Source organism: Monodon monoceros, unplaced genomic scaffold, assembly GCF_005190385.1.
Source record: "Monodon monoceros isolate NGI ecotype Baffin Bay Population unplaced genomic scaffold, NGI_Narwhal_1 Super_Scaffold_11, whole genome shotgun sequence".
Classification (NCBI taxonomy): Eukaryota; Metazoa; Chordata; class Mammalia; order Artiodactyla; family Monodontidae; genus Monodon; species Monodon monoceros.
In genome coordinates this window covers 31,959,277-31,985,116 of record NW_021703767.1, presented here as the reverse complement: position 1 = coordinate 31,985,116, position 25,840 = coordinate 31,959,277, and the positions used below count along the sequence as shown (strand labels likewise).

The window sequence follows — 25,840 nt, the reverse complement described above, 5'->3', positions numbered from 1 at the left end:
AAGATGAGACGAGTTATGTGGAGGGTGGGAGTGAAGCAGCCCATAAACCAGGAGCTTTAGAGGATAATGAATGAACAGGATCCAAATGACTCTTGTTTTTTCTAATTCTTTCTGGACTTTCCTAACTGGACAGTAATAGGCACTGCCTGTTGTGTAGAAGATCTCTGCTTTCTGTATGGAAAAAAAAAAAAAAAAATCCTTTGACCTGACCCTGAGAGAAATACAGAGAAAGGGGAAATCTGAGAAAAACTTAAAGAAATTTCTATCATTTATTCTCCAGAAGAGAAAATTTGGGATGATAATTTTCTTCAAATGAGAAAAAGGATTTTATTTGGAGGGTATAAATGGCATTTATTTGTTTACTGAAACTCGAACAAATGAAATTGTGATGGGCAGGTTTTCATTTAGATAAGAAGAATCACTTCCTGATAATCATGGTTGTTAAAAGCTTAAATGATCATTCAGGATAGGGTCCTTTCAAAAACCTCTGATGTTTTAGGAGCTTCTGTGTTAGATGTTGTTTTAGATAAGTTTTAGGGTCCTTAATAGACTATGAAAAACCTTACAGTTATCAATTGTCATTGATGTGATATGCAACTGCATTAGCCTAACATTCTTTTTTGTGTGTGTGGTACGCGGGCCTCTCACTGTTGTGGCCTCTCCCGTCGCGGAGCACAGGCTCCGGACACGCAGGCTCAGTGGCCATGGCTCACGGGCCTAGCCGCTCTGCGGCATGTGGGATCTTCCCGGACTGGGGCACGAACCTGTGTCCCCTGCATCGGCAGGCGGACTCTCAACCACTGTGCCACCAGGGAAGCCCAGCCTAACATGCTTAAACACACTGGATTTTAATTAAAAGATTCAACTGCTATGGTTCAGTTGCTGGTAAAACCTATAGGCAAGGGAAAAGTGCTTTTTAAAATTTTAAATGAGCCGCTTCCCAGTGATTTTTTTGGTTTCTAACATGTTAAATATTTTTGAAACTGTTTAAGAAATTTTAAATTACTGAAAATACACGACTAGAAACTATTTAGGAATTATTCCTTTGATCTCCTGACTTCAAATAAGGCTTGATTTTAACTGCATCAGTCTAATGAGATCAAATTTATTTTCAGATTACCCAAAAGATAATTTTATGACTTTTTGTTTTCTCAAAGCAAAGTTCTGTTGCTACAGTCGTCAGGTTCTCTCTCTTGTAGTTTCTGAACATTTCTTCCTGTCATTTAGAAGACTTCGTCTTTAAGGTTATGAGAAATGTAAGCAAGTCCCATCCTCTGTTTGTTTTCAAATCTGGATAACATAATTATGCTATGATAAACATTATGCCTGAGCAAATGAGAGTATGCTTTTTTTAACTTTTCTTGCCTGCGTGATTGAAAAATTATGCTTAGAGTTTTTACCTTAGAGTGAAAAGTAGACAATTTATTTCACTCACGTTAAAGGGAACGTGTGAGTTAAAATGTGCTTCTGAATTACGTTTAAATTTTGCATATGTGGTAACAATAGGCAGGAGAACTCCTCTCTCTATTTTAAAACTACCATTTCACAGCAGCAGTGCTTGGCATAGTTCATTTATTTAAAGTACCGGAATGTATATCAAGTCTAATTAGTCGTGACTTGCTGAAAGACATGGACATTATTTATTTGAGTAGAATATATTGTGGATGTCTACTGGGCTATTATGAAAAAGCTCTGCATTTGACAGTAATTACCTTTGTTTCTAAAAGAGCAAAACAATTGCTTTCCAGTTTTTAAATATGTAATACATGAGCTTTCTATGTTAAAATACCCAATGTTTCAGCATTGAAAACAGGTAATGTGATTATAACTTTATTAGATAGTGTTATAAAGTTTTCTCTGTTTCCATAATGTGTTTATATTTTTCCTGTGTGTTTTCTCAATTAAAAATATGCAAGAATTCAAATATAATACCTTTTTTTAACCATGCTACTCAACCTATGGTCCTGTACCAGTAGCACGTGGGTTCTGCAAAATCCCTGGTCACACTTCTGACCTATACAATCATAACCTGTATTTTAACCAGATCTTAGGGTGATTCTTATGCTTATTCAAGTATGAGAAGCATGGGTTTAATAGAATATCATTGACAGCATGAACCTTTTAAAATTAATCTGATGGTGGAGTTACAGGATTTAATACTTCTTTATCTTTGATTAAGATGCTTGATTTCTATTCTCTGTAGCATTAGCAGTTAAGATTTATAGTGTGTTTTTAAACCCATTACATATATAGTTATCTAATCCTGGTAGCAAAATGTAAAGCCATTGAAAAGTGTTTTATAATTTCATAGCTATCATTCGTAGTAGCTCTGCCATTTAATCAAAGTAGAGATTTTAAGATTCATTTCTATTTTTCTTAAATGATTTATGATGATGCTGGAAATGCTAACAAATATTCATTCATGGACAGTATGAGCCATGTATCCAAATATTAATGTGTTCTTCATTTTATTTTAAAAGAACGATCATTGTTAAGTCAAATCTTATTACTTTTTCAGTTTCATTTTCTGTTTATTTTTATTTATTCCATGTTTTCTTTTTTTGTTTCGTTTTAGTTGGGTCTGGTAAGTTGACATTTTATTGGCCATCTTCTAATCATCGTGTCACTGTGACTGGAACTTCTCTTCCCCTTTCCATCCATACCCTTCCATGTCCTTCAACCAATCAGCCTCCATGTTTCACTTGTCATTGGCCACAAAGACAGACTGCACAGAATAAAGTCTGCAGGAAGTATGGGTAACTGTGACAAAGAGTAAAGGTAATGGGGTTGCTAACTTTATGTCTTATTAAATGATGTGTGATCTGCATCCTTTTATTTTTTCTCTTTTTAAATGAGTGATAAAATAAGTGATAGGACTTTATCTTGATTAAGTACTATTTCAATTTATATCTCACAAGATAAACAAATGAAGAAAAATAGGTGCCCAGAGGACAGTTTGGGTTTGGGGGATCCAAAGTATGTTTATGAATCCATGTCTGTCTTTTTGTAACTGTTATTCAATATTAGTCATTAAAAGTCCTGCTGGTGAATAAGCTTGCACTTAGGGCTGTTTGCACTCATTTTCATTTCTATGTGTCAGAATCATTTCATTTTATGTAAGAAATAACCACATGATGTGTCTAAAATTTATCAAAGTTTGCTTTGATGAACAATTTGTCCTCATATAAATAAAGGTTTCTAAGTACTTTCATGATCAGTACTTTGGGGAAGGTCCATTCACATACTTTAAGGATGCTGGAGCACCATTTTTGGAGAATTTTTTATGGTGTTCCAGGGAATAATTTTGACCCTAAAAGAATCTCTCTATGTTTTAAGTTAAAAAGTTATACACATATTATAAAGATGTCATTTCATACTAATACAGATAAGAGGATGGATTGTTCAATAATGGTGATGCAATAATGAGCTATTAGAAAAAAATAGCTTTCTATATATGCAAAAATATAGATGGATTAAAATTTAATAAAAGCAAAATACAGGATGAAAATAGAGTGAATATTTATATAATTTCATATGTATTATGTAATCTATTTTATATAATTTTACTGATAGAACAACACAAATGACTAGATTAGAAAGACTTTTAATAAATGGAAAAATATATCTATGACATTTTTGAGAAGTGGATAAAATTTTAGCTTATCCTTAGTTCTTAGAATCAAAAAGTTAAGCACAATTTAAAAGGCAGTGTTTGGATTAGGCTGATGTTATTTGAACCACTACCTAGAGTAGAGGGACCCCCAGAAATGGCTTCAGAAGCCACTTCATGGAACCCCCTCCCCTGTCCCCAAGCTGTTATCTATTTAGGAATTAGATCTTTGTGGAAGAATTTGTTTGGAGGAGGAGTTTCATGGCTTAAGAAGACAAAAAAAGTTTGTACACCATTGAGATAGAAGGTTTTTAATCTTTTCTAACGTTCCAGCCCTTATAACCCATAACCCACCCCCTGCCTTTTTATTTAGAAGGGGAATACTGTATAGCACAGGGAACTATATTCAATACCTAGGATAAACCATAATGGAAAAGAATATGAAAAAATGTATATCTACGTATAACTGAACAACTTTACTGTATAGTAGAAATTAACACAAAATTGTAAATCAAATATACTTCAATAAAATAAATTTTAAAAAAAAGTTAAGCACAAGAACACAATATCCACAACAAATAGGATATCAATGACAAGGTAATGTGAATATAAATGTTTAACCTCACTAATATAAAAGTGCCAATTAAGAGGAGATTCTATTCTAAGTTTGACAAGGATGTTAATGTTCAGTGTTCGTGAGGTTTGGGAGGAAAGTGAGGTTTGGGAGGAAAGTGTCCTATCAGAGAGAGTTTCAGTTGAAATAAACTTGAATAAAATTGAGAGGGATGTAAATCTCACCATTGTGTTTAAGGGGGGAATTAGCAACAATCTAAATTTAAAGACAATAGATTAGTTAAATAATTAAGGTAATTTGTATTTAGACCATTAAACAGTCATTCAAGTGATACTGTAGGAGAATATTTTAAAACAATATGGTACAATTCGCATGGCTGAATTATAGTTAGCTTTTCTTTGCTTATCTAATTTTCTGTATTTTCAACACTGAACATCATATTAGTCACATGATTATGTGTTTTTAATTATGGCAAGTTTAAATATCGTAGCCCTTGAAAAATAGTCCAACATTTTATCATGAACATCAGATGCATATGGTGATTGGCCTTCTCAATCTAAATAGATAAGTGATGATAGAAGATTGAAAAAGGCATATTTAATCCATTTAAAAATTTTTTTAGAGCTATGTCTATATCTAATATTTAACATACATGTAGGAAAGGATTTTTTCTAAGACATGCCTCGTGGCTGATGTCATTGTTGATGTTGGCTGGAGGATATGCCTATAAGATATAGTAAATTCATTTCCAGGCAAATATCCTGTGTGGAAGGATTGCTGCAGGATAAATGTAGTTTGTATAAGGGTTTGTATCCCTTGTTCCCACATAAGTCTTTGAGGTTTGAGGAGAGCTGGCGTTTTATAAAAGAAACATGGATTCTGGCACATGTTATTAGACATGGTTCTGAGATTTAGAAAAGAGACCACCCGAAGTTTTTACTTGTCTAAGTGATTTGAGCATTTAGATTTTCCTACTCAAATTCCCTGCATATATTGGAAAGTCATATTTTCCCATTCATTTAATTAATCACTTGGTTTTCTTTCATTGAAACAAACCAAACTCTCTTCTGGATTTGGTTTATTATCCAGTCAGTCCTTTCAATTCCTTGGTCTGATTTCTATGTCACTTATTCCAACCCTTAACTAAGGAATCAAACGCTTCTGTATGGATGTGTGTGGAGGAAAATCCTCAGGCAATGATGCACACGCCTGTTATTATACCTGGCTAATGACAGTGTTTGCCAGATTCATGAGTAAACCAGTCAATTACAATCAGAGTTTAAAAAAATTATAAGCTAGAACGTCAGCATTACCAAAATTGAACCTAAACTTATTCTCCTAACTTTGTATTTTCTTCCCTATAAGTTACAGGACATTTGAGGGCATTTGACCTGATTTTTCAGGTCTCCTGTAATTTTCTTGTCAAATGGTATAATTTCTACTAAACCTCAATTAAAAATAAAAAGGGAGTATAGAAGAAAGCACACTTATCTAGAAGTTAGGAGATCTAATTGCTTTCTTCAGTTTTGTGGCCATGCAAGTTGTTTTACATATCGCCTTTTTTAAAGGGGCTTTACATTCCACTTTACACACATGTATATATGTGTATACATACAAACGTGTAAAGTTGATAAATGTATATATTATATATCATAAGTATTTGTATATATGTCTCAGATACAATTGACCAGAAAATATTTAGCAAGAGAAAAGAGTACCCTTTCAAATACTCATCTTCATTCACAAAGAAGTCATATTCTCATGAGCAGAGAAGTAGCACTTGTGGACATAATCTGAACATACTTTTTGATTCATATTCACTTGAAGCAGTTATCCTAAGTGACTGACATAAGTAACTAAAAGTACTTTTAAGGAAAAGGTTAGAAATAATGGAAGAGTCTTAAAAAGCGGATTATCCTGTATAAACTGTTAAGTGTCTGGCTTGAAACGTTCACTTCAGTTTGAACTGAGACAAGAAAGGAGAATAATTAGGCGTTTCAGACAGCTGATAACAAATGAATTTGAAAAGTGTAAACAGTAGGTAGAAAGACTTATGTTCAGTGCACATTTTTTCCAATCATAAAGCACAGCCCCAAAACAAGCTTTTTAAATTTTTTTTTTTTCAGCGAGTGACCCCATCAGCACACCTCATGTTTTCAGCTGCCATTGTTCTCAATGTAACTGACACAATTTTCTGACACTCTATTTACTGCTGGATGAAGTAGCCATTTAAGTCTGTATAAATCAAACAGTTTGGACAAAGCTGGCAGTATTTATAATGTCAGGATGAGCAGATGTTTCAAATTTGCCCTCATTTCCATATATATTCTGTTTGAACATGCCCTTGCCTATGTAAATGAAAGAGGCATTCGACTCCACTATTGCTTTAAATTCATTTCTATTCAAGTAATTGGACTGAAGATTTTAAATGGTTATAATTTCCATGGTAGCATTTTGGGAGCTTTTGAGTTAAATTAATTTTTAGGGCCTGCCTACATCAGGAGGTCCTTGTGTCTGTGATTAACATCCATGCACCTTTAAGCAGCTCTAAATAAGAAAAGATATTTATTCATACAAATTTCAGGCATACGTTGAATGTAAATGGTCAAATTGTAGTTCAAGAATTCTTTTTAATAAGGTAGTTAATCTTAGAAGGTCAAGTAATTAAAAAGAAAAAAAACCTCTTTACAGAGCTACACGATTCCACTCTATGAATGTGCACTTAATTTAGCTTCATTTAGGTTAAGGATGAGAATTGGTACATTATGTATATCTATAGAGTACATAACAACTGGTATAAAATAACAGCAGCACTTGGGATATCAGCAAATTGTCTCAAATAGGACAATGACTCCATGCTTTTGATTCAGGGTAATTTGTTTCATCTCCTTCAGAACCTCCACATTTTGTTGTGAAACCCCGTGACCAGGTTGTTGCATTGGGACGAACTGTAACTTTCCAGTGTGAAGCAACTGGAAATCCTCAACCAGCTATCTTCTGGAGGAGAGAGGGGAGTCAGGTATGACCTTGTTCTAATATTTCAATCAGTAAAGATGAGTGCCAGATATATAACAAAAAGCAACAAATTATTTAGTCACATATCTGTCGCTTTAAGAGAACTGAGAAATCTCTGAGTGACCTAATCATTTCAGCAATAAAAGAGAAGACAAAATTTCGTACCTTGTTTTAATTCTCAAATTTTCCCTGCCTAGTTTTGGTACAGAGAGTGGTATGTAGAATAGTAATTGTTTTATTGTATAAAATTTACCTTTATTTCCAATTCAGCCACATTTTTTTAAAAACTACTTTTTTCTCAACTTAATTACTTATAACTTTTTATTATTCAGAGATTTGTAATTATATGTTAAAAGAGATTTACACACATTTAAAACAAAGATGATAATTAGTCAGTGCAATTTTTCTGAAAGCACCAGGAATCTGAAGTGTCTTCTTTGCTTCTTTATGTTTTATCTATCATATATCTATCAATTAAAAATTCATCAAACTATATGAAAGTCTCTTTAACATAGATGTCATATTGGATATAGTTCAGTATATTCTAATTCTTTGAAAACTGTAATATGTGGTCACCATTTGCTATCAAGTCCTACTCTCTATATATTTTTATAAACCAGAATTTTCTATATATATTGAAGCTAGAATATAGAGATCTGTGGTCTTAAAAATTAAATTCACTATTAAGCTTCAGCTTATTAAAAAGGGAATTTTGAAACACTTTCACTTTAAAAATAATAGGAAACTTTAAAATAGTTTTTTTTTAGATTTTTTTTAAACATCTTTATTGGAGTATAATTGCTTTACAATGATGTGTTAGTTTCTACTGTATGACAAAGTGAATCAGCTATATGTATACATATATCCCCATATCTCCTCCCTCTTGCGTCTCCCTCCCACCGTCCCTATCCCACCCCTCTAGGTGGACACAAAGCACCGAGCTGATCTCCCTGTGCTATGCGGCTGCTTCCCACTAGTTATCTATTTTGCATTTGGTAGTGTATATATGTCCATGCCACTCTCTCACTTCGTCCCAGCTTATGCTTCCCCGTCCCTGTGTCCTCAAGTCCATTCTCCACGTCTGCATCCTTATTCCTGTCCTGCCCCTAGGTTCTTCAGAACCATTTTTTTCTTTTTTAGATTCCATATATATGTGTTAGCATACGATATTTATTTTTCTCTTTTTGACTTACTTCACTCTGTATGACAGTCTCTAGGTCCATCCACCTCACTACAAATAACTCAATTTCTTTTCTTTTTATGGCTGAGTAATATTCTATTGTATATACGTGCCACATCTTTATCCATTCATCTGTTGATGGACACTTAGGTTGCTTCCATGTCCTGGCTATTGTAAAAAGTGCTGCAATGACCATTGTGTACATGACTCTTTTTGAATTATGGTTTTTTCAGGGTATATGCCCAGTAGTGGGATTGCTGGGTCATATGGTAGTTCTATTTTTAGTTTTTTAAGGAACCTCCATACTGTTCTCCATAGTGGCTGTATCAATTTACATTCCCACCAGCAGTGCAAGAGGGTTCCCTTTTCTCCACACCCTCTCCAGCATTTATTGTTTGTAGATTTTTTGATGATGGCCAAAACACAATTTTTTTCTTATCTCTTAGTGACTTCAGTTCTTCATTAAATGGACACATTTCCCTTTACTTGTTTCTGAAACTTGTAAAACAACATTCTCATTCATTTTTGATACAGTTAATCCTAACCTCTTTTAGTTTTTGCTTAAATCAACCTTGGGTGTGTTGCTTTATGATCTTGCTTCTACTATGTTCATACAAATAACACACAGGTAGTTTACTGACTGCACTCACTAATCATTTGTATGCAATGCCATCAAGTTCACTATAATTTTCACTTTGGTAGGCAAATATCAACTTGACTATTGTACAGAGGCTGTCATTTAAGTTCTAATACCTCAGTTGGTTCTAATACATTTCATTTGGCCTCAAAGGACTAAATTTGCTGACAGCAAATTAAAGACAAGAAAAAAAAATATTTTAGTAGAACAGGAAAAATTGAAAGTGTATTATATAAGAATATCAAGTAGCGATAATAGTAAATCCACTAGCAGTTCTTCTTAGTAGAGTAATATTTAAATGATTCACTTAGTTATTTAAATAAATTATTCATTGTCACCTAAAATCTGTATCAAACTTTGAAATAATTTTGATTTGGTTTGGTTTGATTTAATGATATAACTCACTGTTACCTAAAATTTTGTCATTGGACACATTTCCATGCAATAGTAGTTAAGCCTTTGTAAATGACAAATGTTAAAAGGCACCTAAACTTTTAAAAAGTAGCAAATTTATTTGATTAGAAGAAATGTTGATATTCTTTATTTCATGAAAAACAATGACATGATATGTTTTTTACATGAAATATGCACTCTCTCCAATGAGCATATTTTGATTCATAGAGAGAAATTTGTACCACAGAATAACATCACATTTTGTTTTGAGTTTGTTTTTAAGATAACTTTCTGCAAAAATAAAACTCCATCAGGAATTCTTAAATTCAGTATTTGATTAAAAATTTATAATAGATGTGCCCACCATTTAACCAGAAAAACAAGAAACTGTTAACAATTTGATAGATTAGTGAACTTTTATAATGGACAGGTAACATAGTTATAATGGTGCCTAAATGATATTCTTAAATTTAATTTGTCAGCAAGTGTTTAAATTTTAATGTTATTTTTATACATGAAAAGATTTAGAGTTTAGAATCCTAATAGGCACATCTATGTGAAACAAAGCTTTTGACTTTGTTTTGGTTAAATATGTAAAACTTTTAATTCTAATGGTATCTAACATCCTTTTATATCTAGTATTGTTTGAAACTGAAATTATAAAGGCATATATCCATATTTAGAATTCATTTAAATTTTCAAATAACCCTATTTAAGGCTAGATCATTAAACCTTGTGCATTTATATGTTTATGTGTGTGCACATCTATATCTGGGTATGTGTTAGAGGATATTTAGCTTATTTGCATATACAAGTATGTGTGTTTGTGTGTGTGTAAATGTTTATACATCTATTTGTAGATATATGTATGTATGTATGCCAACATGTTGGAAACTAGCAACTAACCTATTGTTATTCTTTCCTCCCAAATTCTGGGTTCTAGAATCTGCTTTTCTCATATCAGCCACCACAGTCATCCAGCCGTTTTTCAGTCTCCCAGACTGGTGACCTCACTATTACTAATGTCCAGCGATCTGATGTTGGTTATTATATCTGCCAGACTTTAAATGTTGCTGGAAGTATCATCACAAAAGCATATTTGGAAGTTACCGATGGTAAAGTAGAACATTTTATTTCAAAATGTCCAAGTTTGGCTTAGGGTCTAAAGAGAGTGCCAGTAAATGCATTTATTTTCAACTTTGTATCCTTTCTTATAGCAATTTTGGTGTAATGTGAAAAGGATGAAGATACAGTGATTAAATGTAAAATCATTCTTATTTTAACTTGGCTATACTATAAACTTCTAGCATCAAATTACATTCATAAAAGCCTAGCAATTATACAAGGAAAGTTTACACTGAGTAGTTGTACATAGGACTCTCCATGTTTTGGAAAATACGAAGTTATTTTAAAATCTCTTAGTGTAAAATATCATCCTTTTTCTTTCCTCCATACTAAGGAGATAAGATGAATTGTTGACAAATCCAACTCACAATTCATGATGAGTAAGTTTTTCTTAGTAATGTGGTTTTGTCCTATTTATCAACTCTTCTAAGCATGATTAATTAATGCCAAATATATTATAAAAACGCAGTAATGGAGAAAATCTCCAAACCATAAGATGGAGAGTAGTAAGAAGAAAAGAAACTATAAGTAAGCATGTAAATATATTAAAAATATATACATATGTGTATATAACAGGTTTCCCTGCTCTCCGAAAGTAGAGCATTCCTATGAAACCTTTTGTAAGCCAAAGAAATGGCATCAAGTGAAGAAGCAATTTCCTCTTTTCATAAAAATGAAAATCCACTTCAGATTTATTTTGATTAGTGGGCACATGTACTAATGTAGGTCTTTCATAAAAACAAAGTGGCTTAAAATGAACTTTCAAACAATGCACAGTACCTATATACACATATGTATATATACATATATACATAAAATAAACATATATACATTCTTTTTGTTGCTGTATAGTATTCCATTGTATAAATAGCTCACAATTTATTTATGGACCCTTTATTGATGGGTTGTTTTCAGTTTAGGGCTTTTATTAATAAAGCTAAATATTTCTGTATAAGTCTATGGGTGGGCATGTGCACTCAGTTATCTTGTTTGCCTTTTGGTGGATGCATATACTCATTTCTCTCTCTCATTTGTTTTTTTTTCTTCATTTTCTCATGTATTCCAGATACAAGTCTTTTTCCGATATATGTGTTATAAATATTTCTTCCCAGTCATTCTATTAATGGTGATTTTTTTTTTTTTTTTTTTTTTTTGCCGTACGCGGGCCTCTCACTGTTGTGGCCTCTCCCGTTGTGGAGCACAGGCTCTGGACGCGCAGGCTCAGCAGCCATGGCTCACGGGCCCAGCCGCTCCGCGGCATGTGGGATCTTCCCGGACCGGGGCACGAACCCGTGTCCCCTGCATCGGCAGGCGGACTCTCAACCACTGCACCGCCAGGAAAACCCTCTTAATGATGATTTTAAGGCTTAAGTAACTAATTTTAATGAGGACCAATGTATTATTTTTTCTTTTATATGTGGTGCTTTTAGTTCCCTAATCTACCTTGAGACTGAGGATATTCTCCTGTGTTTTTTCTGGAATCTTTATTGTCTGTACTTTTGAGATTTAAATTTTTAATCTATCTTGAATTAATTTTTGTGTATAGTGTAAAATAAGGGTCAAAATTCCTTTTCTTCCCTTATATGGATACTAGTTGTTTCAGCATCACTTATGAAAAGACAGTCCTTTCCCCACTGAATTGCAGTGGCATCTTAATCATAATTCAAATGAGCATACAGGCAGTGGCCTACTTCTGTTCTCTCTATTATATTCCATTAATCTATTTATGCAAGTATGTATGGTCTTAATTATTATAGCTTTATAGTAAGTCTTACACACTGGTAGTGTAAGTCTCCAACTTTGTTTTTCTTGTTTTGGGTTGGCTATTAGAGGTCCTCTACATTTTTTTATAAATTTTAAAATCAACTTTTCAATTTCCATACACATAGTATACACACACACACACACATTTTAACATCCTAAACAAACAAAAAAAATCAGAATTTTAATTTTGATTCCACTTAAATTATTGAACAATTTAAGGGGAATTAACATCTTAACAATCTGAGTCTTCCAATTTAGGGAATTTATCTGTCCAGTCAAGTTAAATATATACCCAGTATCCACCAAGGTCTGACACATGGTAGACTCTCAATGGATATTTTTTGAATAAGTGAATGAAACAAAGAAGGAAGGAATGAAGAGCTAGCTGTTGGTTAAGTCAGAATTCAAAATTAAGATTGTCTCACTCAAAAGTCTACACTCTTAACACTATCTATGATATATATTATGTATCTACTGCCCTAATACGTTAGAATGACCTAAAATGTTTTTACAGTTTCTTACATACATTAGAGCTATTAAGTGATGATTGTGAAGACCATGTAATGAATATAATGATTAATATAATCAATATATAGAAAAAGTAGAACATAGATTTGCACATATGTTTATGATTGCAACTTTATAAAGCAACTTGTATGTAAGGATATACATTAAAAAAGGCCAAAGGAAACTGTAATAAAATATCTCTTATTATTCTCATAATTGAAAGCAAAACTTTCTAGGTGCCTTTTGACATGGCCTTATCGTGAATGGTTACATTTGTGAGCATAGATCAAGCATGTCAACTTTTGCTAAACTAAAATGAAAACAAAACTCCTAAATTTGTGGATTTGAGGTTCATCCCTGATAGCCAATTCACTTCTAAAAGTTTCATCTTACAGTCTCTGGGGAGATTTAAGGTGGTTTTGTGTTTGCTGTGGTGGTACTGTATTTTTAGTTTTGTTTTCTTTATTTTGGAGTCCATCAATATTGTACAAACAACTTACAACTATGGACTCATTCTTCATAGGTAAACTGTACTTACTGTGAGTGCTGATAATATCAGTATTTACATATTACCAAATCAAGTCGAAGAGAGGTAATAGGCAGAGTATTTTCTGGAGACTATTTGACTTTAGTTTCTCGACTTTCTTTCTTTACTGTTTGCAAACAGAACAAAGGCAAAGGCAGAATAAAACATGAGACACAGAATATGGTAGAGTAGCAGTTGTCTTTGAATGTTGTTTTTCTGTAGCTGAGGCCTACCCCAAATCCTGTTTGACACAGGAACATAGAAATTCATATAACCTATTTAATTGAAAATGTTTCTTCTCTTAATTACTAGAAAGTAAGAAGTAGTTAGTGATGATTAAATGATGTATAAAATCTAAAATCACTTGCATTAATCTCTCAAAAGTGATTGATATACAGTGGAAAGAGCATTAACTTTCTAATTACTAGCTATTTGCCAATGACTAACTCTTTGATTTGGACGAGTCACGTGAACTTTCAATGTTTCAGCTCCCTAATTGCTGAAATGAGGTAACAGTTTACAGCCTAACTCATAGGTGTTGAGATATGTTTACAAACTGATGGCAATTGTGATATATGACTCTGATGTTTGCTGGTTTTTAGATGTGAATTTTACATACTTAAACCAGTCAGTGTGTGTGTTATTCTGTATTCTTTTTCACTTAAAATTATTTTATGAATATTTTTATATGTATTGACATAGATTTTATGATTATTATTCTTGAGGTGACAAAAAATATTACTTCTGATGAAATACCCTCATTTCTTAGGGTCTTTAAATCTTTCATTGAACATGTGGAAAACTAGGTAAACTTTTCTAAACCCTGCTCTAATAGGGTTATATCATCTGTTACACTCCTCATATCTGTACCACTACCACCACCATCACCACTATACTGATATTTATAATAAGAAATTTTTTTATTGGAGTATAATTGCTTTACAATGTTGTGTTAGTTTCTGCTGTACAATGCAGTGAATCAGCTATATGTATACCTATACCCGCTCCCTCTTGGACCTCCCTCCCACCCCTCCCATCCCGCCCATCTAGGTCATCACAGAGCACCAAGCTGAGCGTCCTGTGCTTTATAACATGTTCCCACTAGCTATCTGTTTTACGCATGGTAGTGTATACACGTCAATCCTAATCTCCCAATTTGTCCCACCTCCCCTTCCCCCGCTGTGTCCACATGTCCGTTCTCTACATCTACGTTTCTATTCCTGCCCTGCAAGTAGGTTCATCTGTACCATTCTTCTAGATCCCACATATATGTGTTGTTATATGATATTTGTTTTTCTCTTTCTAGCTTACTTCACTCTGTATGACAGACTGTAGGTCCATCCACATATCTACAAATGACCCAATTTCGTTCCTTTTTATGGCTGAGTAATATTCTATTGTATATATGTACCGCATCTTCTTTATCCATTCATCTGTCATTGGACACCTAGGTTGTTTCCATGTCCTGGCTTTTGTAAAGTTATTCAATGCCTCCTTTGTGCCAGGCATTATGCTAAGAACTTTAAACAGTTCAATAATTTCAAATCTGACTTCTTATTTTACAGATGAGGAAACTGAGGCAGAGAACGGTGAAAAGATATACCCAGATCCTTCAGATACTAAGTAGCAGAACTGAGATTTAAAACAAAAGTTTGACACTACCAAATGTAAAATGGATAGCTGGTGGGAAGCAGCCGCATGGCACAGGGACATCAGCTCGGTGCTTTGTGTCCACCTAGAGGGGTGGGATAGGGAGGGTGGGAGGGAGACGCAGGAGGGAGGAGTTATAGGGATATATGTATACATATAGCTGATGCACTTTGTTATACAGCAGAAACTAACACCATTGTGAAGCAATTATACTCCAAGAAAGATGTTAAAAATAAAACAGAAAAACAAAAATAAAAGTTTGCACTGTCCAGTATGGTAGGCACTTGCCACATGAGGCTATTTAAATTTGAATCAAAATTACTTAAAATTAAGTAAAGCTACACATCCAGTTCCTCAATCACACCAGCCACACTCAGGTGCTCAGTAGCATTTGAAGCTCTTGGCTTCTGTACTGGAGAGCACAAATACGGAACATTTTCTTTTTACAGTGCTACGTCCTTCTGATTACAAAGTCCATTCACTTACTTTCTTTAAATCATATTTCTGTGTCTTACACATCCTATTTTATTACCTGATAATTCATTTTAATAATCCAAATGTGAGCTATTAGACTCTATTTGAAGTTTTTCTCATAAATCCTAAACTTAGTGTTGACTGCTAAATGTACTACGCATTTTAATTTGTGTAACTTTGAACATTTCATCAGTATTTTATTCTAATCTGTGACAACACCAAAATGTTTCATTGTCTTTACCTAAAAACATAAAATTGCTTTAATGAACTTTTTTACCTCTGATTTACATATTACTATTTTATAGAAAAGGATCGTGATATCACAATTCATATAATTGTCTAGCTTTTTGCAATTAGCAAAGTACATGGAATATTTGTTATTCCATTTATATCTTCATAGCAATCCCCTGAGCTGGTTAGAGCAAGTATTATTATCCTCATGTTACAGGTAAAAACCCGAAAGTTAGATAATTTAAGGAACTTGCCTAAAGACACATGACAGATGGTGTAGCCTGATAATCAACCCTGCTTCTCTTTTCTTGCTTTATTTTTGTAAAGTACCCAGTGTAAACCAGGAAGAAATCAATAACAGAGAAACAACATCATTAAACTGGGTTAGGATAGGATAAGGAAGTGAGGATGACGCTAAATATGATGCAAATATCAAAGAACTGTAAAGATATAGAAAGTTGAATAAATCCCCGGATATTGGATTGTTTCTAAATATAACAAGACTACAAAATGTAAACCACTCTGTTACTGGACTTTATTATAATCAGTTATAAAGAAACCCTCTGTTACTAATTCAATTAATATCTGGAAATAAATATTCATTCATTCTTATAATCAAGGGAACACAGGTGGTAGAGTCTTATAAAAACCCCAGTGCACTGAAACACTTATCATTATTTTTTCATACTTACCAGGAGGGGCCTCTAATTTGATTTGAGCCAAAATCAACAGATAATGTAGAAAAGATTAAATGATTCTAAGCAAAGGAATTATTGGCTTATATGTTTCATCCATGGAGTATCTGAAACACTCCTGCCAAGTTTCAAACTCCAGCCTTCTAATATACCTCCACGGTATTAACAGATTTCACACCAGCAACCAAAGATGGAAGAGAATTGGAAGGGTGGAGTGAAAATGCACAGTTGCTGATTTCACTTTCTTGTTTTTCTTAGATTGAATGCCCAAAACTAATAATTATTGCATGATAAATGAGGAACAAATTGAAGTGTGACTCCAGCTTGTGAGAAATCTTTGGTGCATAAAACTTTGAACATGACACATCCAGCTTTGCAAATGGTTGCATCCAAAATTTAGTCACTCTGGCAACCAGTTTTGTTTAATCAGGCAATTTCTTAGAGTTGTCTTTTGAATATTTGTGACTTAAAATATTTTAAACTAATATTCAGAATTTTAAAGTTTATTAATGAAAAATGGACTTTATTTTTAATGTTTATTCATTTAAAAAACTATCTATGGAATTTCACCTAAATTGCCTATGTCAGGAGATCAGAACATCTCTCTAATGCAGGATTTAATACTAGTTCCACTACAGTTGTTTTGGATTTTTCCCTAAAATTATGACTTTATTATCTCAGATAAAGTTTTTAGGTTTTAGATTTTTTCATATAATAAGAGTAATTTTATTTATATGTTATAAAAATGCCTTCCATTGTTTTCTTCCATGGGACATTAAAACTGTTAAGGTGATAGATTTAGCGAAAGTGCCTTCCCATTCCTATAATTCTGATATGGAAGTGTGTTATATCCTGGGTTAGGATATCCACTTCAATTATATTTTTGGATTAGCTTACCAAGAATATTTTTAGACAGTTTTCCAGTTTCTCTGAATTCACTATGTACTCTTTTAATAGAAAAAATTCCAAGATAAAAAGAGCTCAGTCATATTGATTGATCAGTTATCAAAGTCCAAAGCACATTTTTGAATCCAAAATTGTCAAGCATGCTGGTATGATACCATCATTCTTTCTGTTGGACTCAGAAAGATTATCAAGTTGGTTTTGGGTCATTTATGAAAATCTGTCTTATACGTTTCCTTGGGGTAAATGGGTTTTTTGTTGTTTTGTGTTTTACATATTTTAAAGTTTAAAAAGCACAGTATTCCACTTCTCTCCACTATACATTTCCTTCACCATCCACAATCCTTATTTAGTCTCTGAACTCTTAAGTTAAGTAGGTCCCTTGACAATGCAGCAAGCCTAGTCAGTGGTTGGTCATTTGAAAGGAGTACATTTTAATATTCTGAATCAGTGCATCATAGAAATGCATTCTGAATAATGCATGTCTCCTACTTTAATTACTTGTTTAATTAGTTTGTTTCAAAGCCTAGAGCAACTGCTGTTGTTCGGATGATTAGAAAATTGCTTCCAGTTGCAGAAATCTATTTCCTGTTGTTTGTTCTGGCAGTGATCGCAGACCGGCCTCCCCCAGTCATTCGACAGGGTCCTGTGAATCAGACTGTAGCAGTGGATGGTACTTTAGTGCTCAGCTGTGTGGCCACAGGCAGTCCAGTGCCCACAATTCTGTGGAGAAAGGATGGAGTCCTTGTTTCAACCCAAGATTCTCGAATCAAACAGCTGGAGACCGGAGTACTACAGATCCGATATGCTAAGGTAACTTGAAATGACACCCTGGGTTTCCCATTTTGTTCCACTTTGGTTTTGCCTCCAGCAACTAGTGTTGAAGTCTCAAATTTTAGAATCAATGAAATGTTAATAACAGTATTAATATATTTTTAATTTGATGCGTTGTTCTTTCAGACATTTCACTGTGTATATTAAAGATGATTTGACTCATAATTTAGCCCATGGCAAGTAGTTTAAGGTTTTATATGGAGGAGAAAAGGATGAGGATTTATGGGAGATAAAAATACCTTCCAAGTGGTGATGTGATGCATTCATTCCATAAAGCATTTTTCAAAGATACCTTCCAGTATCATATTATGTGCCGTGTACTTGAAGAGTTCTTTTATTGTGAATATTTGGTTCAGAATTTTGCAATTACAGAATACTCTGCATGCAAACAATAAAGCAATGTACACATTGAATGTACATTTCAAATCAGAATATTAAATGATGAAAGCCCACAGGTTTGTGGGAACAATTTAGGGATTTACCTTCCCAGGGCATCACATCCCATACCTGTTCTTTCAGGATTGTGTTCTTTCGCTTTGATTTTTCTTTTCATTTTAGATCAAGATCAGACAAGCTCATGAGGCATATGAAAGAATAGCCTTGACAGCAATAAACATAAATTTCGATTGCTTTATTGCCTATTGTGGGCGGCTTCTTTGGAGCTTTGGATCAACATAGCAGTTCATTTTATGTGCCACGAAAGTTAATATGTTGTACTTTTATGTGACAATGATTGTGACTTTGTTATTACAATTGCCAGAGCAAGATGACAGCATTTTTGTTTTATCCAACATTATTTGATGATAAAATTATTACCTTAGGCAGAAGTATATGGGTTCATTATGGTACTGATGATTTTAACGTTGAACATGTGACCTGTGTTTGTTTTCTGGCAGTCAGTCTTTCAAAGGAAGAGAAAGCATCATTCCAGCTGGAGTTTGACTTTATACTTACGAAACTGCCTTAAGTTACAGGTTAAAAAAATAAAATGAGAAAAAAGAGTGAATGCTTTAAGAAGAAATCATTTTGTGTCTATCCATTTTCTATAAATATTTGTTTATCTCTGATATCCATATGGGTGTAACTCACATAATATATGAAATAGCAAGAATAGTCACTGGCTAAATTTTATTAGCCCTATTACGTGACTTATTAAATATAAAGCTATAAATTAGTAATAAAGATTAACCCTTTGAAATTAAAGTTATATAGCTCATTGTTTACTGCACGACACAGAAAATGGTGATGTTAATGCACTTAAATATTATATTTTTATTATACAGTTAGAATAACATTTTTGTCTTCTGTCTTCATGCAATATTTTACTTCACATTCAATAAAAACAAATTAAGAGGCAGTTTCTGGTTAGTGCTTTTTAATGCAAGTTATCCATATTCATGGACCATATACAAAACTATAATTGCTTTTTCAGCCCAGTGAGCTCTTGATTGTTCCAAATATTTATTTTGCATCTGTCTTCTCAGCTGGGTGACACTGGTCGGTACACCTGCATTGCATCAACCCCCAGCGGTGAAGCAACATGGAGCGCTTACATTGAAGTCCAAGGTAAATTCAATAGTATTTTACCTTAAAATAAAGCTTTTGTTTACTCACTGGTAAAAAGATGAAGAGCATGTCTTGATGCTTGAGTAGGTGGATGGGTATGATATCTACATTTATGTGCTTATCTGCGTAAGCATCTTTCATCTTTTTCTTCTTTGTTAGAATTTGGAGTTCCAGTTCAGCCTCCAAGACCCACCGACCCAAATTTAATCCCTAGTGCCCCCTCAAAACCTGAAGTTACAGATGTCAGCCGAAATACAGTAACGTTGTCATGGCAACCAAATTTGAATTCAGGTGCAACTCCAACATCTTATATTATAGAAGCCTTCAGGTAGAGTGAAGACGATGTTTCCTAGTTGTTCTCTCTTTTGATTTACCATTAAATATGCATGTTCTAACTTGTGTATCTATCCTTAGCCATGCATCTGGCAGCAGCTGGCAGACCGTAGCAGAGAATGTGAAAACAGAAACATTTGCCATTAAAGGACTCAAACCTAATGCAATTTACCTTTTCCTTGTGAGGGCAGCAAATGCATATGGAATTAGTGATCCAAGCCAGATATCAGACCCAGTGAAAACACAAGGTAAATATTGATTTACTCAGCCTTGAGACATCTACTTATCTTTAGATGTTATAATTTTACAAGTAACTCATTTGTACTACATGCTAGGATTGTATATTTAACATAGATCTATTATCCAAGTTGCTCAATTAATTTTTAATACACAGTGTCTGCATACTTTATTTTCTGGACTAAGCACTCCAAGACAAGGTGAATAACAGAGAAATGTTTCTCATTTTATAAATCACAAATCCAATGAGCAAAAATATTATGTGAATATTTTTGTATTATTTTCAATTTTTTGATTTTTAAATATGACTATATGTGGGTGTAAAATTTTAATCACATAATTGTATTTAAAATTGAGTAAATTTTATGTATGTTGAGATTAATACTCATGACCTCCTGGATGAGTTTTGAACATTGCAACCATTGCAAAAATAATTTAGGTCTGTATGTTGTTTCGCCTATCTTTCATTGCCAATTATGTGAACCATGATATATTAAACTTTTAAATGGAAATCATGTATATTTTCGTCAAAGCTGGGTTAAAGAAACAGATAAAAGGAAAAATGAACATGTTGAAGCTGCTTCTAAAAACATTTGAAATTGGAAATTTTTTCACTTGGACCACATTCTGGATACACTGCTTTTTATTGTCTTTCATGAATAGGAATTATTATTATTATTTGTGTGTGTGTGTGTGTGTGTGTGTGTGTGTGTGTGTGTGGTACGCGGGCCTCTCACTGTCGTGGCCTCTCCCGTTGAGGAGCACAGGCTCCGGACATGCAGGCTCAGCGGCCATGGCTCACGGGCCCAGCCGCTCCACAGCATGTGGGATCATCCCGGACTGGGGCACAAACCTGTGTCCCCTGCATCGGCAGGTGGACTCTCAACCACTGCGCCACCAGGGAAGCCCAGGAATTATTTTTAGCTTTCAACAGATTATTATCTCCTACCCACCCTCTTGCTCCTCCTGTTATTTTAATGTTTTAATAGTAGTAAAATTTATATATTAAAAAAAAGATGAATTTGAATCAACCTTTACCTTTTTTTAAACGTATTGTAATCACAATTAAAATATACTTTATTAATATAAGATTAATAAAGAAAGGTAATTCTAGATGGTAGGAATTAGAAATATAAAATTCTTTTCTCAACATGCCAAGGAATCATAATGTCTCTATCTTAATTCGTATATTTCCAAAGGAAAAATGGAAACTTAGTTACAGTGACAGAAACAAATAGCACACAAAAGTACTGAAAGATTTAAATTACTTTTTCCTGGTTTGGGAGAGGGTCTGCCAGCCATGTTGCATGTTTTGTCTTCTCCAGTGAGTATATAAGCATTCTTTTGGGAAGGACTTTTTGTTTCAGAATTCACTGAGAGAGCAAACTGAGTGTAGAACATGCCCATGTCTGTTTCTTGCTGTGTGAAATCAACACACCCAAATGCATATATTTGCTATTATGAGTCACTTCACCAGTAGCTTTAATATTCTTGGAGCCTGCCTTAAGGCAGTTTGAGGTTTTCAATGTTAGATACGCATTTGTAAAGAATGCAGAAACTATGACAGCTGTAAAGTGAACTTAAACTTTTGTCCCCAGTACAGTGGCCTCTACCCAGTAGACCTTAGGAAAAGTTTTTCATTAACTGCAGTTCTGTCATATACTCATATGAATGATTTTGTAAAATATATCCTCAACTCTTAAGCGAGGAGGTAGTCAACATTTTATCTGTGAGTTAATTTAAGTTTTTTTTCAATTTTAATCAACTTACCTTTATACATGATAGCTAGTAGAACAACTTAAAGGAAACAAACCCATGTCAGCTGGAAAATTGGAAACATAGTGAAACAGGCATACAATTGTGAAATCAAAGAATTTTTCATCTCAGCTCTTCAACCTACTAGCAAGTTAGTATGTTCCCTGAGCATTGGTTCCCTCATCTATATAATGGGGCTAAAAATCCCTACTCCACAAGATTGGACAAGGATTAAATTAGCCAATTTATGAATATACAGGGCTCATATTTCTTTTATATTATATGCCATAAGACTGTCATTGGGCTTGTATTTCTTTCACTGTCTGGACTAAAAACAGAGGAAGTTCATAAAATTTGAGAAACACAGCTAGTGTGCTGAATGAGAAAACCAGAATTAAATGTATCTCGACAGTCTGGAATGATGGGTCAGCACTAACAAGATTAAAATTAATGGAGCAAATTTAAAAGTCTGGTACTTGAACTGAGGTTTAAAAAATTAGCTGTAGAAGAATAGGCTGAGGATACTGGGCTTAAAAAGAGAGTACATGTGAGTGTGTGTCAGGTGTGTCAGGATGACTTCAGTGTTGGAAGTCAATTAGCACACCTATCTGAGCCAACAGAGTGAGTAGTTGTCAAAGAAACAAATCTAGTCTTAGCAGAATTATATGCAGATCAAAATCTGAGCTGGTCAGATCACGAAGGGAGTAATGTGTCCTGTTTTGAGCACTGCATTTTCAGGTAGACTTTTAAGAGGAAGACAGTGAGGATGGTTGGTGAGGCTGCACTAAAGGCTGAAAACCACATCATTGGAAAAGAAATCCAAAGACTTGGCACATTTAACCCCCAAAATAACAACGTTAGACTGGGCTTGACTTTTTCTTCCTTAATATTTAAAGAGTAAGATATGCTTATTCTAACTCCAGGCACCAAAACAAGCCAATGAGTGGAAGTTAACATTGAGGCAGATTTCATCGTCTAGTTCTTAGACTGCTTTTGAGACACACTGAAGCCGAGCTGAGTCAGGCCATAACAGGAGCCTGGGGAAGAACCTGGGAAAATCCAGTTGAAGGGTACAGAACGTGTAAGCAGTTAGGAGAAGAGGCAGGGGTAGAGGGAATTCAGGAAAGACTTGTTGGAAGTTGATTCACAAGGGAGCAGGCATAATTTCTTTAATTACTTCTGCAGCATGGCTGCAAAAAAAGTCTTCCCCAAGTAGACAATTCTATGAATGAGCTGGGTCTTAAAGTTGCACAGATCCAGGGCATGGTTTCCTGTTCAGGAGTCAGGTAAACCTAGGTCGCAGTTGGAGTTGGAGCCCTGTCCCAGTGTAATCAAAATGTGCTTTCCCAAATACAAGATTTGATAATGCAAGGAAGATGACATGAGCACCTAGCAAGTGGGAGTGGGCTGGGGGGTAGACATTGCTGAGATGGGGGTAGTTGTTGCCACTGTTACTACTATTCTTTATCCATGTTCTGTCCACACAGCATTCTTGAGCCCTATCTTTTAAAGAATATGCACACAGACGTAGAATGTACAGAATATGTGTATACTGTAGATAATAAGAGACCAGTTATTGTAAATAATGAAGGGGGGCCTGGATAATGCCCCCCCTCAGAGATTATGTATAGGGAGCTCCAATACTGGGGAAATAGTGGGAGTAGAATCATATCTGAGATTTCCTCCAAGTTTAATTCTGAATGTTGGGAAGACCTTTCACATTATAATACATTTCTTTCAGGAGGAGAAGGAAAGCAAGAACAATAAAGGGACCAATTAATACATGTCTCAATATTACATTATTAGACATTACTTTCCATTTTTCTTTCTGATGAGGAATTTTCTAAAATAATATTCTATTGCCAAAATGGTTACACTAGGGATTTTTCCTAGATTCCATGAAGGGATTAACTGGCATGTTACCTCAACCAGAGAAATTAGAGATTGCCATGCAAATTATAGTAGTTACCTTTTAAAATGATTACTAAGACACTTCCTAAAAGGTAGACGATTCCCTGAGGATGGAAGTTTACATGTGAGAGAACATGTTTAGAAGCTAATATAATATGTTTGATATGTGTGTGTTTTCCATACAGTAATTCACTTTAACTCAACTAATGTTTATTAACACATTCTATATGTATGGAACTGTGCTAGGTATTCTGGGTTCATAAAAATTGACCCAATCCCTACCTTCAAGAAGAGGACTTTATATGCCTTAAAAAATGCAGTTCTCACAAAAATCCCCTCCTCAGAAGTAGCTTCCATTGATATTGCCATTTGACAGATGAGGTAACTGAAAAATAGTGAGGTTAAGAAATCTTCCCAATATTACATGGCTGTCGAGTTGCTAAGTTGGGGAGTTGCCAAATCCGTCTTATTCCAAGAACTCCACTCTTACCCTAGAGATAGATGGTAGCTAAAGTTGTAGGAGCAAAGGAGACCAGTAGAGAAGTAAATCTGCCTGAGATGGAAAAGTTACAATCAAGTGCTTTCTGTCTCTAGTCTGCGATAATGGGTAGCCCGAAGGCCAATATGAGCCAAAGATCTGATAAACTATGAGAAGCCAAAACTATCTCAGGTTTTCTCATTTTGCTTATTTATAAGTTTATAAATCAAGGTTATTACATCTAAGGGTTTCGAATAGCACTCTTTTTTTTTTTTTTTTTTTTTTGCGGTACGCGGACCTCTCACTATTGTGGCCTCTCCCGTGGCGGAGCACAGGCTCCGGACACGCAGGCTCAGCGGCCATGGCTAACGGGCCCAGCCGCTCCGCCGCATGTGGGATCTTCCCGGACCGGGGCACGAACCCATGTGCCCTGCATTGGCAGGCAGACTCTCAACCACTGCGCCACCAGGGAAGCCCCTGAATAGCACTCTTGTTCTGTCTTGTCTTTCATTTGCCTGCCTTCCATGGACTTCACCAAACATACTTACCAACCTCATTTTTAAAAATTTTTATTGGAGTATAGCTGACTTACACTGTTGTGTTAGTTTCAGGTGTGCAGCAAAGTGAATATTATATGCACATATGCATATGTCCACTCTCTTTTAGATTCTTTTCCCATATAGCTGATCTCATTTTTTTGTTGTTGTTTGGCCACGCCATGAGGCATGTGGGAATCTTAGTTCCCAGCCAGGGATCGAACCCTTACCCCCTGCAGTGGAAGCTCAGAGTCTTTTTTTTTTTCAGATCTGTTCTCTCTTTCTATGAGTTTGTTTGTTTGCTTGTTTGTTTTTGAAGTATAATTGACCTACAACACTGTGTTAGTTCCTGTTACGTAACATAGTCATTCGATATTTCTATACATTTCAAAGTGATCACCAGCATGTCTAGTTACCATATGTCAACATACAAAGACATTACATAGTTATTGACTACATATCCCACCCTGTGCATTTCATACCTGTGAGTCATTTATTTTGCAACTGGAAGTTTGCAAAGAGGTATGAACTTCCAGTTGACTTGCATTCTTAACCAAGAAACTTAGATCCCATGAATAAGGTGGTCTGGGGTAGTGAAAAGAGCATGCATGATTTGTGTCCAAAGGCCTGGCTTTTACTGCCTGCTCATGGATGCTGTGGCCTTGGAGCAGGTGTTCAGTCTTTCTGTAGCCAAGTTCCCTTCCTTGAACACTGGCAGCGTGGAGTCTTAACCATTGGACCACCGGGGAAGTCCCCAACCACATTTTTCATATTCATGTTTTTGTTTTCTATCCGACCTCAGTTCTTTAAAAGTATTTAATCATTCATAAAACTAAACTTTTTGTTTCTGTTGCTTGTGCGATGGAAAGTAATCCAGAATATATGTGCCAAGATACAGTACTTTGA

At 34.6% G+C, this 25,840-nt stretch overlaps 1 protein-coding gene across 1 annotated transcript in view; it reads left to right on the top strand.

Annotated features, from left to right (window-relative positions):
- Positions 1–25,840, top strand: part of ROBO1 (roundabout guidance receptor 1) — a 392,430-nt gene that overhangs the window by 300,710 nt on the left and 65,880 nt on the right. The window contains exons 7-13 of the mRNA XM_029214218.1: positions 2,576–2,584; positions 7,079–7,203; positions 10,353–10,524; positions 17,892–18,097; positions 19,603–19,684; positions 19,844–20,012; positions 20,099–20,265. Of these exons, the coding sequence (XP_029070051.1) occupies positions 2,576–2,584; positions 7,079–7,203; positions 10,353–10,524; positions 17,892–18,097; positions 19,603–19,684; positions 19,844–20,012; positions 20,099–20,265 (930 nt within the window). The remainder of the gene's footprint in view (positions 1–2,575; positions 2,585–7,078; positions 7,204–10,352; positions 10,525–17,891; positions 18,098–19,602; positions 19,685–19,843; positions 20,013–20,098; positions 20,266–25,840) is intronic.